This window comes from Cyanistes caeruleus, unplaced genomic scaffold (assembly GCF_971803275.1).
Source record: "Cyanistes caeruleus unplaced genomic scaffold, bCyaCae1.hap1.1 HAP1_SCAFFOLD_125, whole genome shotgun sequence".
Taxonomy (NCBI): Eukaryota; Metazoa; Chordata; class Aves; order Passeriformes; family Paridae; genus Cyanistes; species Cyanistes caeruleus.
Window position 1 is genome coordinate 45591 of NW_028255922.1, and position 15193 is coordinate 60783.

General features: G+C 46.4%; 2 protein-coding genes across 2 annotated transcripts in view; both read left to right on the plus strand.

The window, feature by feature from the left end:
- LOC147646087 (uncharacterized) overlaps positions 1 to 15193 on the plus strand; it is an 84691-nt gene that overhangs the window by 2874 nt on the left and 66624 nt on the right. The gene's annotated exons all lie outside the window — the stretch shown is intronic.
- Positions 3681 to 4406, plus strand: LOC147646088 (uncharacterized). The gene is made up of 2 exons (XM_086873933.1): positions 3681 to 3980; positions 4065 to 4406. The coding sequence occupies exons 1-2, from the start codon at positions 3681 to 3683 to the stop codon at positions 4404 to 4406; spliced, it is 642 nt and encodes a 213-aa protein (XP_086730059.1).

The window sequence follows — 15193 nt, forward strand, 5'->3', positions numbered from 1 at the left end:
GCTGGTGTAAGGATCTGAGAGTGTGGGGTGCCTCGGTTTCATCATCTCATTTCTTCTTCTTGGGTCCTGCAGCATTCTGTGGATTCCATTGGATTTCTTGTTTGGCAGGATAGGAGCATTCTAGGGAGCCATCCCTGGCTCCCCAAGCCGTGCCTTGAGCAGGACTCCCAGACAGGCTGTGAGCCCTTCCTTCCCTCCCTTGGAACAGGGGATTGCTTTTGGACACCTCTTGTCCTGGTTGCTTCAGGGAAATTTGGAGAGGCTCCATATCTAATTTTGCCAATTTCCCTGGGGCTGCCCACACTTGTGGGTTCACTTCAGCCTAGGCTCTGCCAGACATTTGACACAGAGGTACAACAGAACCAGTCTCTGTATCACCTTTTCCAACATTAATTTGCATTCCCCGTTTTGCCATCAAATCCCTTCCCAGTAAATTACAATCACAATTGTGAGCAAATAAAAGTTCCTGCATTTTAAACCCATCCCCCACATTTGTTAATAGTGGCTGAATAAAACACACCCACTCATCTTTCCCACTTAGTGCCTCAATAGCTAAAATATTCCTTAACAATTTTCCCCCCTTTTATTGTAAGATTCTGATTGGATGGAGAGGCCCCTGTGTCCATCAGGAAAGGTCTCCTCTGGATCCAGAGCCACCCTGTGTTCCCAAGGGCTGCAGTGTGGTGGGTCCCTGGTGGAATGGGAGCTGTGCCACCGCTAAGAATGCGTGTCCATCAAGGGCTGGACTTGCTGGTGCTGAGGGTGCTGCTGTCTGTGCTTGCAGTGTCCTTGTGCCCTGCAGCTGGAAGGCTGATTCCTTGCCAGGGGCTGTTTGGGTGGGCTGTACCCTGGCCAGGAGGGCAATGCCTGTGCCAGGTGCTTTGGCCGAGGGTGTCCCCTGGGTGCTGGGGCCCCCTTGGGCCCTGGGCTTGATCCCTCAGGGGCTGTAGGAACTGTGCCATGGCCTTTGCCTTCAGCTTGGCCTTTTGCTCATCCCTTGCTGCATTCAGCTGCTGAGCCTTTGTGAGCAAGTGCTGCAGGGGCTTCTTCTGTCGCTGCTGCAGCCCCCCTCAGTGCCTGTGGGTGCTCATCCTGTGGCAGCTGCTGAGCTTTCTGCAAAATCCTTCCTGTCTCCAGGGACCCACCAGGAAATGCTTAAAAGATCATGTGGATCCTTGCAGGTCTAATCGCCATTTGTGAGCTGTTCCTTTCTCGTGCTGGCTGTGCTGAGGCTCCCCTCCCCAGCCCGTATCCCAGAGCCGGTCCCTGTCCTGCCGCAGTGTCCAAAGGCGGCCCCCCCGGCGGGCAGGGCCGGCAGCTCCACGGGGCCGGGCAGCGGCCGGGGCGTCCCGCAGCCTCCTGGGGGCCGGGGGCCACTGCCGGCCCTGCCCGGGGGGTGCTGGGCTCAGGCAGCGCCCGGCGCTGAGCCCCGGCTGCCCCACAGCCCCGGCCCGGCCCCACAGCTCCCCACAGGCCCCCAGCCCGTGCTCCCGGTGCCGCAGCTCTGCGCCCGCTCCTGCCGCTCCCAGCTCAGAGAAACCCCCTGAAATCCTCACCTCCTTGTTTTCCTGTCCTCCAAAACTGGGATACAAAGGATCTGAGTCAGCTGGCAAATTCTGAGGATAAGACCCTTCTGAAAATCCTTCCAATCCTCAGTATTTTTCTCTTTTTCCTCTTTTATATAATCATTTTTCTTACCCCGTGGATTCCTCCTGCTGCTTCTTGCCTTAAGCACATTCCTGCACACTCCCCTTCAGCCAATCCCTTCCCAGCACACCAACACCATCCATCCCCTGTTGTCTAAATCCCTTCTGGACTTCCCTTCTTGCCCCCCTGGGTGTCCATGTCCTTAATTCCCTCTGGGAGAATGTGCAAACGACCTCCACATGCTCCCAAGGGACCCTTGAGAGATATTTTGGGATCCTCATCCCTTTGGCTGGGACCCCATTGTGGCTTTCCCTTTTGTCCCCTCCCTGGGTGCCCTGCCATGTTCACTCCCCTAAGATGCCACTGTAGTCACTGCTGAGATTTTCAGTGCTCTCTCCCTGCCGACTCTTGAGAGCCGCCCTGATCCGTCACTCGTCTGTCTCCTGCTCACTCTCGGGTACCCAATCAATGCCCGGTGCCGCCGCCAGCCGAGGGAGCCGATCCCCCAAACTGGGTGAGGCCCCTTCAGCTGCACTCACTGCCCGCCGGCCCGGACGGTGGAAGGAATTGCAGAGGAGCCCCAAGGTGTGTGGAAAAATTGACATCCCCAGAGGTTTCTGTCCACAAGGAAGGCAGAGGAGTCCTGTAACAGTAATTTCATTCATAAAAATAGGGCGAGGCTATGGGACATTTCCCATGGGGTCTCTCCAATTATTGGAGGACACAGCCTCCTTTTCATCCTAATTTTCTTGGTCACATCTCCCTCTCCCTTTCCCCATTGGCTGAAGTCCTGGAGAGGCACAGACTTCCCAATGCACCTCCCACATACCCCCTTAATATGTACCTCACTTTTGTATAGCTAACGATATTGATGGCTGTGTTAAGTCTTTGTTGTTCTTCTGGAAGTTGATGAATTTAGCAGGACCTTGGCTGAGCAGCAGTCTGTGTCATCAATTCATAACATTTTGTGCAGCTGATGGCTCCTCCTGTCACTTCCTTATGTCCACGTCCCTGGCCCTATGTGCAATGAGGTTGAGGGGATCAGTTTGTAAAGAGGCTTTGTTGTTGTTCCTTTGCTGGGGTTGCCCCGTTTTGGGGCCATCCCCCCTGGAGCAGGGTGTCCCCCCTTGGTGCAGGCGCAGGGCTCAGGCAGGGCTGAGCCAATCAGAGCGCGCGGCGCTGATGACTCATCAGTGTCCAGGCAGAGCCGCAGCTGCCAGCGTTCCCCAGCTGGAGCCCAGCTGCGCCCCTCCCCCCCGGGCCTTGGCGCCCCCCTGGAGGGGAATTTGGGGAGGTGGGAGGGGGGAGCGCCAAGGCCGGGCCCCCCCGCGCTGTGGTGGCGGGAGCGGCTGCAGTGGGGAGCGAGTGCGGGCGGAAGCGGCCGAGAGCCCAGCGCTGCCCCAGGCCGAGCTGGCCCAGCTGCATCCGTGCCCCTGCGGTGGGATGCTGTGGGACTGGGGGGGAAGAGGGAGACGGCAGTGGGTGCTGGGCCTGGGGGCAGGAGGAGAAGGGAAGGAGAAGCAGGTTTGAAGAACAAAACGGTCGAAGGATTCACGTGGGAGGAGCAGGTGCAGGAGGAGGAGAAATAGTAGGAGGAAGCAGAGTGGGAGGAAGAGTAGGGCCACAGGAGGAGGTGGGAGAGAAGGAAGAGAAAGCAGGACAACGTTCCATTCTCCCTGTATGTGCAGTTCCAGGAGTGTTGCCCTGGAGGTGACTGGGGAGGGGATCCACGATTTTGATGGGGCTGAATCTTGGTGTTTCTGAACTTTTTTGGGCTAAATATTGGTGCTTTTTTTTTTTGCAGGGGCTGAATCTTTGTATTCTGGAGGGGGTTTTTCCTGAATTTGGTGTTTGGGTAGTTTTTCATCATTGTTTTCTTGTTTGGGCTGAATCTTGGTGCTTTGCTTTGTTACAGACACAAGATGCCCAATGACTTTCTGAGATGAACTTGGGCATGGAGGAACCCCCTGCCCAAGGCGCTCTCCTCTCCTTTTCCTCCTAACCAGGAATTTTCATTCCCAAACTGTGTCCAGATGGAAGAGGAGGAGAAAAAGCCCCAGAGATCCTGCATGAGGAGGGGCTGGAAACCCAGTCCAGGGAGCTGCGAGGAGGAAAGATCCCCCCAGTGCCAGGAACACGGCCAGAGATCCAGCCGGAGCTCAGAGCTGGGGGAGAAGTCCCACAAGTGCTTGGAATGTGGGAAGGGCTTCAGAAAGAGATCTCACCTGATCGAGCACCAGGTGATCCACACTGGTGAAAAGCCCTATGGGTGTGGGGAATGTGGGAAGAGCTTCAGCCAGAGCTCCAGCCTGAGGAATCACCAGAAGATCCACATGAGAGAACAACCCTATGAGTGTGGGAAATGTGGGCAGAGCTTCAGAAATATCTCTGACCTGATGAGACACCAGGTGATCCACACAGGGGAACGGCCCTACACCTGCTTGGAATGTGGGAAGAGCTTTGGGTGGAGCTCCAGTCTGAGGGAGCACCAGCGCATCCACACTGGGGAGAGGCCCTATGAGTGTCCCCAGTGTGGGAAGAGGTTTCGGACCAGCTCCAATGTCCTCAAACATGAGCGGATTCACACAGAGGAGAGGCCCTTCCGCTGCCCCGACTGCGGGAAGGGCTTCAAACACAACTCCAACCTCATCAGGCACCGGCGCATCCACAGTGGGGAGAGGCCCTACGAGTGTCCCCAGTGTGGGAAGAGCTTCTCACGGAGCTCTCACTTGACCCGACACCAACGGAGGCCCCAGTAAGGGAAGTCCTGTGAGTGCCCCGAGTGCGGGAAGAGCTTCGTGCGCTGCTCCAGCTCCATCCCCCATGGGAGGATGGGCGTTGGATGATCCCCAGTGACCCCCGTTGGGCAGAGCCCTGGTGATCCGTGGTCCTGGTGATCCATGTTGGGAAGACACCTGGCTGGGAGGCTCCACATCTTCCTGGCTCCCTGTGGACACCTGGATGAAATCAGGGGAATGGAAATTCAACAGGATACAGAATGACAATGGGAATTGTTGACTTTCAATCCTTGGAACCTTTTGCCTCAGGAGCTGTGTGGGCAGAGAAAAGGGGGTGACACCGGGCTCGGGGGCCCAGAGGGGAGCACAAACGCTCTGGGTGAGGGAGACACGACCCCCAGAACCCTCCCTCACCTTCCTGCGCAGGCAGAAGCCAAGCCCCAGTGCCAAGAAGACGAAGCCCAACACTGAGACTCCAATCCCCATCAGCATCTTGCGTTGGGCAGCGTTTGATGGCATCCCTGGGGCATCTGCAGAGGTCAGGACCCCCAAAACCTCTCACAGACACCCCAAGCCCCTCCAAGGACCCTCCCAGTCTCCCCCAGCCTACCCAGGACCCTCTGAAACCTCCTTTGGAGTCACTAATTTTAAACAATTAGTAATTTTAGAAAAATTAGGGGTCTTGGCTAGAGATAGGCCTTGTTGGAACTAGTTAGAGTTAATGATGAAGTGAGAAGCAGGATTTGAGATAATGAATCTCGGACTTAGATAAAAAATTACTTTTCATTGTATATTTGTTCAGCTGTGCTTATAATGAGAAAAGAGAAACTGATAAACGGGTTCAGGAAGATCACAGACCTTACATCTGGAAACCCATTTAAAAGTCACAAGGGAGGAAACTGGAGTTGGACCAAATGTCATTTGTAATGTTAACCATTGTAAAGGCAGAAAGGTGAGAGTGAGGAAAAGCGGTTTTCCTTCATCTCCTGATGAACCCTCCACACCAAAATGACCTCCTCCTCAAATTGGGGAGCCAACCATGCAGGTGTAATGACATTAAAATCATTACCATGAATTCTAATCCGAAGTGGCACATGGGAGGTGCTAGCATTATGCATATGCATTAGTATTAATAAGTATTAGTATTTTGGATATTTAAGACTTTTGTAAATAAATAGACACTGGAATCTTTTGTCAGCTTGCAGTGCGTATTAAGGGGTGACTCCTGCACTTGCCCAGTGCTGTGATTAAACATCCACTTTGTAACTTTAAACTGTTGGAGAGGTTTTTTGTCCATTAACAGATTGATGTTGATACTCGATCAATATTGCTATTTTGGTAAATCACTGCCAGTCTCTTCCCAGCCTCCCCAGGACCCAGCAGAGCCCCTCCTGTTCCTCTCAGGATCCCACAGCCCCCTCCCAATTTCTCCCCACTGCCCCTGGACCCCCAAACCCTCTCCCAGTCCCTTCCCAGCCCCACCAGGACTCATCAAGACTCCTCCCAGTCTCTTTCCAGCACAACCAACCTCATCCCAATCCCTGCTTTCCAATCCTCAGTCTCCTTCCAGCTCGTCCAGGCTCACTCAGATCTCTCCCAGTGACACCCAGCACCCCCAAACTCCCTCCCAGGGTCCAGCAAGACCCCCAGAACCCCATCCCACCCTCCCCAACATCCTTCAAACCCCTTCCCAGCCATCCTAAGCACATCAATCCCTTCCCCAGTTTAAACCAGTCTATCTCAAACTCCCTCCCAGTTCCTCCCAGCACCCCCCAATCCCCCTCTGGGCCCCCCCAGTGCCTCCCCCGCTGCCCCCGGCGCTGTGGGGGCCGGGCCGTGCCCCAGTGCCGGCTCAGGGGGTGCTCCAGGCTGCCGTGCTCCACCTGGCAGCTGGAGCTGAGCCCGCATTGCCGGGGGCGGTTTCCAGCAGCACCAGGAGCTGCTGGCTCCAGTCCCCGCTGGGGAGCACGGCAGTGGCCAGCACGTGGCCCGAGAGCTGCTGCTGGCCCTGGGAGCAGCTCAGCTGGATGTGGGCAGGGGAGAAATCCATCAGGGAGCAGAGCAGGCGGCCGGGGCCGGGCTGGGAGCTGGAGGGCACCAGCGAGATGGACACGCTGGGATGGGCACTGGGAGAGAGTGGAGAGGAGTGGTGTGGCATTGGGAGGGACTGGGAATGGACAGGGAGGGACTGGGGTGGCACTGAAAGAGATGAGAGTGGATACTGGGACACTGGATGAGGGCGTGGAGTTTTGGGAGTGAAGTGAGAATGAGCCAGGAATCGACTGGAAATGGCTAAAAAGGAGTGCAAGGGACTCTGGGGCCTCTGGGAGGGACTGTGGTGGCACTGGGAGGGACTGTGGGGGCACTGGACGGGACTGCGGTGGCACTGGGCGGGACTGTGGTGGCACTGGGCGGGACTGTGGTGGCACTGGGCGGGACTGTGGTGGCACTGGGAGGGACTGTGGTGGCACTGGGCGGGACTAGGAATGAAGTGCGCGGCACTGGGAGGCCGAGTCCAGCGCGGGGCTCTCGGCTCTGTGGATCTGCCCGGCAACTGATGAGTCATCAGAGAGACGCGCTCTGATTGGCTGGGGGGCGAGAGATACACGGAGAGGCGAGATCGACAGGCGGGGTCACTGGGAGAGGCTGGGATGGACTGGGAGAGGCTGGGATGGACTGGGAGAGGCTGGGATGGACTGGGAGAGCCACGGGAGCCATTGGGAGGGACAAGGGGCCCCGGGGATGGGCACAAGGAAGGCTGAGGGCTCTGGGGTGATTCCCAGGGAGGTTTCGAGGGACACGGCCGGGCCCCTCTCTGTGCCCCGCGAGCAGCGGCCCGGACAGAAGAGTTCAGGAGCGGGAGGAGGTGTTTCTCAAGATTGATTTTAATCCTCATTCTCCTGGTCTGATTTGCTCAGTCCTAAGCTCAGTTCATTTCCCCATGTCGGGCTGTTGTGCCCCTGATGGTGATCCCTGAGTGACCTCTCCCTGCCCTTGTCCCGACCCACGAGGATTTGGATTTGTTTCAGTTCAGTGGAATTCGTGGTGATTTGGGAGGAGCTGGAGCAAAGCAGCTGGAAAGCACAGTGGGCGTGTGTCCTGGGTTGATTATGATGTTAAATTGTATCCCCATTCGTCCACCTAACCCCGACACAGGTTCTGTATTCTTAAAATTCCATCTGAGAGTAAAAGTGAGTGGAAAAGAAGCACCAAGTCTGTTATCAGACTGCACTTGCTCCCCCCGCATCGGGAGTTTTGACTACAGCACAGACAGACAACAAGACACAGATCGCCTTGGCTTTCCAGCTAGCCGGAGCAGAGAGGTCTTCCTGGACTGTTTTCTTTCCCTTTTCCTGAAACGAATCGAAGCTGCTCTGGACTGGGGACTCGGGGCAGCACCGGGAGCACCCCTGGACTACCGGGAGCCCAGCCTGGGCAGCGGCATTTTCCAGCGCCAGAGGGACTGATAACAGAGCCAACACCCCCAGGAAAGAGACCCTCTGAAGTTCCTCATCTCTGCTGAAGGGCGAGAGGTTTTGTAATTTGATATCGTTCATTTTTGTGCTGGGTAGTGCTGTGCCTGGGAAATAAACAGGTTTTTTCCACTTCTCTCAGAGAAATCTCTTCCCGAACTGGATGGGGGGTGGGAGAAAGGGGCCACGTGGGTTTGCTTCCCGGGGGAACCCACTGGAGGTTTTCTCCCAAATTTGCCCTAAACCAGGAGAATCACCCAAATTACACAAACACATCACAAAATTCCAGAAACATCCCTCAAAATTCCAGAAAAATCCCAAAAAATGACAGAAAACACCCACAAAAATTCCTAAATCTTCTCAAAACCCTACCAAATTCCAGAAATATCCCACATTATCTCCAAAAACTTCCGCACAATCTAAGAAAAACCCCTCAAAACACTTCAAGACTCCTCAAAATCCCACAAAATTTCAGAAAAACCTCACAAAATTCCAGTAAAATATCCACAAAATTCCCTTAATCTTCTCATAAGCTTACCAAATTCCAGAAATATCCCACAAAAATCTCCACAAATTTCCGCACAATCAAAGTAAAATCCCACACAATTCTTCAAGGCTCCTCAAAATCCCACAAAATTCCAGAAAATTACCACAACATTCCAAAACAATCCCACCAAATTCCAGAAACGCCTCACAAACTTACAAAAAAAACCCCCACAAAGTCCCCAAAATCTTCTCATAAGCCCACCAACTTCCAGATACATCCCACACAATCTTTAAAAATTTCCAAAAAACCTAAGAAAAATCCCTCAAAGTTCTTCAATTCTCCTCCATATCCCACAAAATTCCACAGAAACCACACAACATTCCAAAAATATCCCAAAAAATTCCAGAAACATCCCACAAAATCCTTCAAGTCTCCTCAGAATCCCACAAAATTCCAGATAATTCCTCAACATTCCAAAGAAATCCCAACAAATTCCAGAAACATCTCACAAAATTCCTGAAAAAACCCCACAAAATTCCCAAAATCTTCTCAAAACCCTACCAAATTCCAGAAATATCCCACAAAATCTCCACTAATTTCCACCAAAGCTAAGAAAAATCCCACACAATTCTTCAAGGCTCCTCAAAATCCCACAAAATTCCAGAAACATTGAACAAAATTCCATAAAAAACCCCACAAAATTCCCAAAATCTTCTCATAAGCCTACCAAATTCCAGAAACATCCCACAAAACCACCACTAATTTCCACACAATCGATGAAACATCCCACATAATCCTTCAAGTCTCCTCAAAATCTCACAAAATTCCAGACAATTCCACGACATTCGAAAGAAACACCTCAAAATTCCGGAAACATCTCACAAAATTCCTGAAAAAACCCCACAAAATTCCAAAAATCTTCTCATAAGCTCGACAAATTCCAGAAACATCCCACAAAATCTCTACAAATTTCCACACAATATAAGAAAAACCCCTCAAAATCCTTCAAGTCTCCTCAAAATCCTACAATATTTCAGACAATTCCACAACATTCCAAAGAAACCCCACCAAATTCCAGAGACATCTCAAAAATTCCTGAAAAAACCCCACAAAATTCCCAAAATCTTCTCATAAGCTCAACAAATTACAGAAACATCCCACAATATCTCCACTAATTTCCACTAAACCTAAGAAAAATCCCACAAAATCCTTCAAGTCTCCTCAAAATCCCACCAAATTCCATAAACATTCCACAAAATTCCAGAAAAAAATCCACAAAATTCCCAAAATCTTCTCAAAACCCTACCAAATTCTACAAATATCCCACAAAATCTCCACTAATTTCCACATAATCTAAGAAAAATATACTCAAAATTCTTCAAGTCTCCTCAAAATCCCACAAAATTCCAGAAACATTGAACAATATTCCAGAAAAAAATCCATAAAATTCCCCAAATCTTCTCATAAGCCCACCAAATTCCAGAAGCATCCCACAATATCTCCACTAATTTCCACACAATCTTAGAAAAATCCCACAAAATCCTTCAAGTCTCCTCAAAATCACACCAAATTCCATAAACATTCCACAAAATTCCAGAAAAAAATCCACGAAATTCCCAAAATCTTCTCATAAGCCCACAAAATTCCAAAAACATCTCACAAAATTCCTGAAAAAACCCCACAAAATTCCCAAAATCTTCTAATAAGCCCACCAAATTCCAAAAACACCCCACAAAATCTCCACTAATTTCCACACAATCTAAGAAAAATCCCACACAATTCTTCAAGTCTCCTCAAAATCCCACAAAATTTCAGACAATTCCACAACATTCCAAAGAAATCCCACCAAATTCCAGAAACATCTCAAAAATTCCTGAAAAAACCCCACAAAATTCCTAAAATCTTCTCATAAGCTCAACAAATTCCAGAAACATCCCACAAAATCTCCACTAATTTCCACAGAATCTAAGAAAAATATACTCAAAATTCTTCAAGTCTCCTCCATACCTCACAAAATTCCACAGAAACCACACAACATTCCAAAATAATCCTAAAAATTCTAGAAACACCCCTCAAAATCCTTCAAGTCTCCTCAAAATCCCACAAAATTCCAGACAATTCCACAACATTCCAAAGAAATCCCAACAAATTCCAGAAACACCTCACAAAATTCCTGAAAAAAATCCACAAAATCCCCAAAATCTTCTCATAAGCCTACCAAATTCCAGAAATATCCCACAAAATCTCCACAAATTTCCACACAATCTAAGAAAAATCCCACACAATTCTTCAAGTCTTCTCAAAATCCCAAAAAATTCCAGAAAATTACCACAACTTTCCAAAAAAAACCCCACAAAATTCCCTAAATCTTCTCAAAACCCTACCAAATTCCAGAAATATCCCACAAAATCTCCACTAATTTCCACTAAACCTAAGAAAAACCCCTCAAAATTCTTCAAGTCTCCTCCATATCCCACAAAATTCCACAGAAACCACACAACATTCCAAAATAATCCTAAAAATTCTAGAAACATCCCACAAAATCCTTCAAGTCTCCTCAAAATCCCAAAATATTTCAGACAATTCCACAACATTCCAAAGAAATCCCACCAAATTCCAGAAACATCTCAAGAATTCAAGAAAAAAATCCACAAAATTCCCAAAATCTTCTCATAAGCCTGCCAAGTTCCAGAAATCTCCCACAAAATCTCCACAAGTTTCCATGCAATCTAAGAAAAATCCCACACAATTCTCCAAGTCTCCTCAAAATCCCACACAATTCCAGAAAATTACTACAACATTCCCAATAAATGCCACAAAATTCCCTGAAACTTCTAAAAACCCAACCAAATTCCAGAAACACCCCACAAAATCTCCACTAATTTCCACAAAATCTAAGAAAAAGGCCATCAAAATTCTTCAAGTCTCCTCAAAATCACCCAAATTACACAAAAACATCACAAAATTCTGGAAACACACCGCAAAATTCCAGAAAAATCCCAAAAAATGGCAGAAAACAGCCACAAAAGTTCCCGAATCTTCTCAAAACCCTACCAAATTCCAGAAATATCACACAAAATCTCCACTAATTTCCACTAAACCTAAGAAAAACCCCTCAAAATTCTTCAGGTCTCCTCAAAATCCCACAAAATTCCACAGAAACCACACAACATTCCAAAATAATCATAAAAATTCTAGAAACACCCCACGAAATCCTTCAAGTCTCCTCAAAATCCCACAAAATTCCAGACAATTCCACAACATTCCAAAGAAATCCAATCAAATTCCAGAAACACCTCAAAAATTACAGAAAAAAAATCCACAAAATTCCCAAAATCTTCTAATAAGCCCACCAAATTCCAAAAACATCCCACAAAATCTCCACAAGTTTGCACACAATCTAACAAAACTCCCACTAAATCCTTCAAGTCTCCTCAAAATCCCATAAAATTCCAGACGATTCCACGACATTCCAAAGAAATCCCTCAAAATTCCAGAAACATCTCACAAAATTCCTGAAAAAACCCCACAAAATTCCCAAAATCTTCTAAAAACCCTACCAAATTCCAGAAATATCCCACAAAATCTCCACTAATTTCCACTAAACCTAAGAAAAATCCCTCAAAACTCTTCAAGTCTCCTCCATATCCTACAAAATTCCACAGAAACCACACAACATTCCAAAATAATCCTAAAAATTCTAGAAACATCCCTCAAAATCCTTCAAGTCTCCTCAAAATCCCACAATATTTCAGACAATTCCACAACATTCCAAAGAAATCCCACCAAATTCCAAAAACATCTCAAGAATTCAAGAAAAAAATCCACAAAATTCCCAAAATCATCTCATAAACGTACAAAATTCCAAAAATATCCCACATAATCTCCACCAGTTTCCACGCAATCTAAGAAAAATCCCACACAATTCTTCAAGTCTCCTCAAAATCCCACAAAATTCCAGAAACACCTCACAAAATTCCAGACAAAAATCCACAAAATTCCCAAAATCTTCTCATAAACCCAACAAATTCCAGAAATATCCCAAAAAATCTCCACTAATTTCCACACAATCTAAGAAAAATATACTCAAAATTCTTCAAGTCTCCTCAAAATCCCACAAAATTTCAAACAATTCCACAACATTCCAAAGAAATCCCACCAAATTCCAGAAACACCTCACAAAGTTCCCGAAAAAAATCCATAAAATTCTCTAAATCTTCTCAAACCCCCACCAAATTCCAGAAACTTCCCACAAAATCTCCACTAATTTCCACTAAACCTAAGAAAAATCCCTCAAAATTCTTCAAGTCTCCTCAAAATCCCACAAAATTCCAGACAATTCCACAACATTTCAAAGAAATCCCAACAAATTCCAGAAACACCTCACAAAATTCCAGACAAAAATCCAAAAAATTCCCAAAATCTTCTCATAAGCCTACCAAATTCCAGAAAATCTCCCACAAAATCTCCACAAGTTTCCACACATTCTAACAAAAATCCTACACAATTCTTCAAGTCTCCTCATAATCCCAAAAAATTCCAGAAAATTACCACAACATTCCCAATAAATGCCACAAAATTCCCTGAAACTTCCGAAAACCCAACCAAATTCCAGAAACACCCCACAAAATCTCCACCAATTTCCACAAAATCTAAGAAAAAGGCCATCAAAATTCTACAAGTCTCCTCAAAATCAACCAAATTACACAAAAACATCACAAAATTCTAGAAACACACCACAAAATTCCAGAAAAATCCCCCAAAATGGCAGAAAACACCCACAAAAGTTCCCGAATCTTCTCAAAACCCTACCAAATTCCAGAAATATCCCACAAAATCTCCACTAATTTCCACGCAATCTAAGAAAAATCCCACAAAATCCTTCAAGTCTCCCCAAAATCCCACCAAATTCCATAAACATTCCACAAAATTCCAGAAAAAAATCCACGAAATTCCCAAAATCTTCTCATAAGCCCACCAAATTACAAAAAAATCCCACAAAATTCCCTAAATCATCTCAAAACCTAACCAAATTATAGAAACAACCCTCATGGTCTTTAAAAATTTCCACCAAACCTAAGAAAAATCCCACACAATTCTTCAAGGCTCCTCAAAATCCCACAAAATTCCAGAAACATTGAACAAAATTTCATAAAAAACGCCACAAAATTCCCAAAATCTTCTCATAAGCTCGACAAATTCCAGAAATATCCCACAAAATCTCCACTAATTTCCACACAATATAAGAAAAACCCCTCAAAATCCTTCAAGTCTCCTCAAAATCCCACAAAATTCCAGACAATTCCACAACATTCCAAAGAAATCCCACCAAATTCCAGAGACATCTCAAAAATTCCTCAAAAAAACCCACAAAATTCCCAAAATTTTCTCATAAGCTCACCAAATTCCAGAAACATCCCACAAAATCTCCACTAATTTCCACACAATCTAAGAAAAATCCCACACAATTCTTCAGGGCTCCTCAAAATCCCACAAAATTCCAGAAAATTACCACAACATTCCCAATAAATGCCACAAAATTCCCTGAAACTTCCGAAAACCCAACCAAATTCCAGAAACATCCCACAAAATCTCCAATAATTTCCACACAATCTATGAAAAATATACTCAAAATTCTTCAAGTTTCCTCAAAATCCCACAAAATTTCAGACAATTCCACAACATTCCAAAGAAATCCCTCAAAATTCCAGAAACACCTAACAAAATTCCAGAAAAAAATCCATAAAATTCCCCAAATCTTCTCAAACCCCCACCAAATTCCAGAAACATCCCACAAAATCTCCACTAATTTCCACTAAACCTAAGAAAAATCCCTCAAAATTCTTCAAGTCTCCTCCATATCTCACAAAATTCCACAGAAACCACACAACATTCCAAAATAATCCTAAAAATTCTAGAAACACCCCTCAAAATCCTTCAAGTCTCCTCAAAATCCCACAAAATTCCAGACAATTCCACAACATTCCAAAGAAATCCCAACAAATTCCAGAAACACCTCACAAAATTACAGAAAAAAATTCACAAAATTACATAAATCTTCTAATAAGCCTACCAAATTCCAGAAATATCCCACAAAATCTCCACAATTTTCCACACAATCTAAGAAAAATCCCACACAGTTCTCCAAGTCTTCTCAAAATCAAAAAAAATTCCAGAAAATTACCACAACTTTCCAAAAAAAATCCCACAAAATTCCCTAAATCTTCTCAAAACCCTACCAAATTCCAGAAATATCCCACAAAATCTCCACTAATTTCCACAAAACCTAAGAAAAATCCCTCAAAAATCTTCAAGTCTCCTCCATATCCCACAAAATTCCACAGAAACCACACAACATTCAAAATAATCCTAAAAATTCTAGAAACACCACTCAAAATCCTTCAAGTCTCCTCAAAATCCCACAAAATTCCAGAAATACCTCACAAAATGCCAGACAAAAATCCACAAAATTCCCAAAATCTTCTCATAAGCCCAACAAATTCCAGAAATATCCCAAAAAATCTCCACTAATTTCCACACAATCTAAGAAAAATCCCACACAATTCTACAAGTCTCCTCAAAATCCCACACAATTCCAGAAAATTACCACAACATTCCCAATAAATGCCACAAAATTCCCTGAAACTTCCGAAAACCCAACCAAATTCCAGAAACACCCCACAAAATCTCCACCAATTTCCACAAAATCTAAGAAAAAGGCCATTAAAATTCTACAAGTCTCCTCAAAATCACCCAAATTGCACAAAAACATCAAAAAATTCTAGAAACATCCCTCAAAATTCCAGAAAAATCCCAAAAAATGGCGGAAAACAGCCACAAAAGTTCCC

What these genes read in the sequence shown, in the direction of transcription:
- LOC147646088 (XM_086873933.1), top strand. Translation starts at nt 3,681, where the DNA reads ATGGAAGAGGAGGAGAAAAAGCCCCAGAGATCCTGCATGAGGAGGGGC. An exon ending in GGAATCACCAGAAGATCCAC is followed by an intron (nt 3,981 to 4,064) that starts ATGAGAGAACAA and finishes CAGGTGATCCAC; the next exon opens with ACAGGGGAACGGCCCTACAC.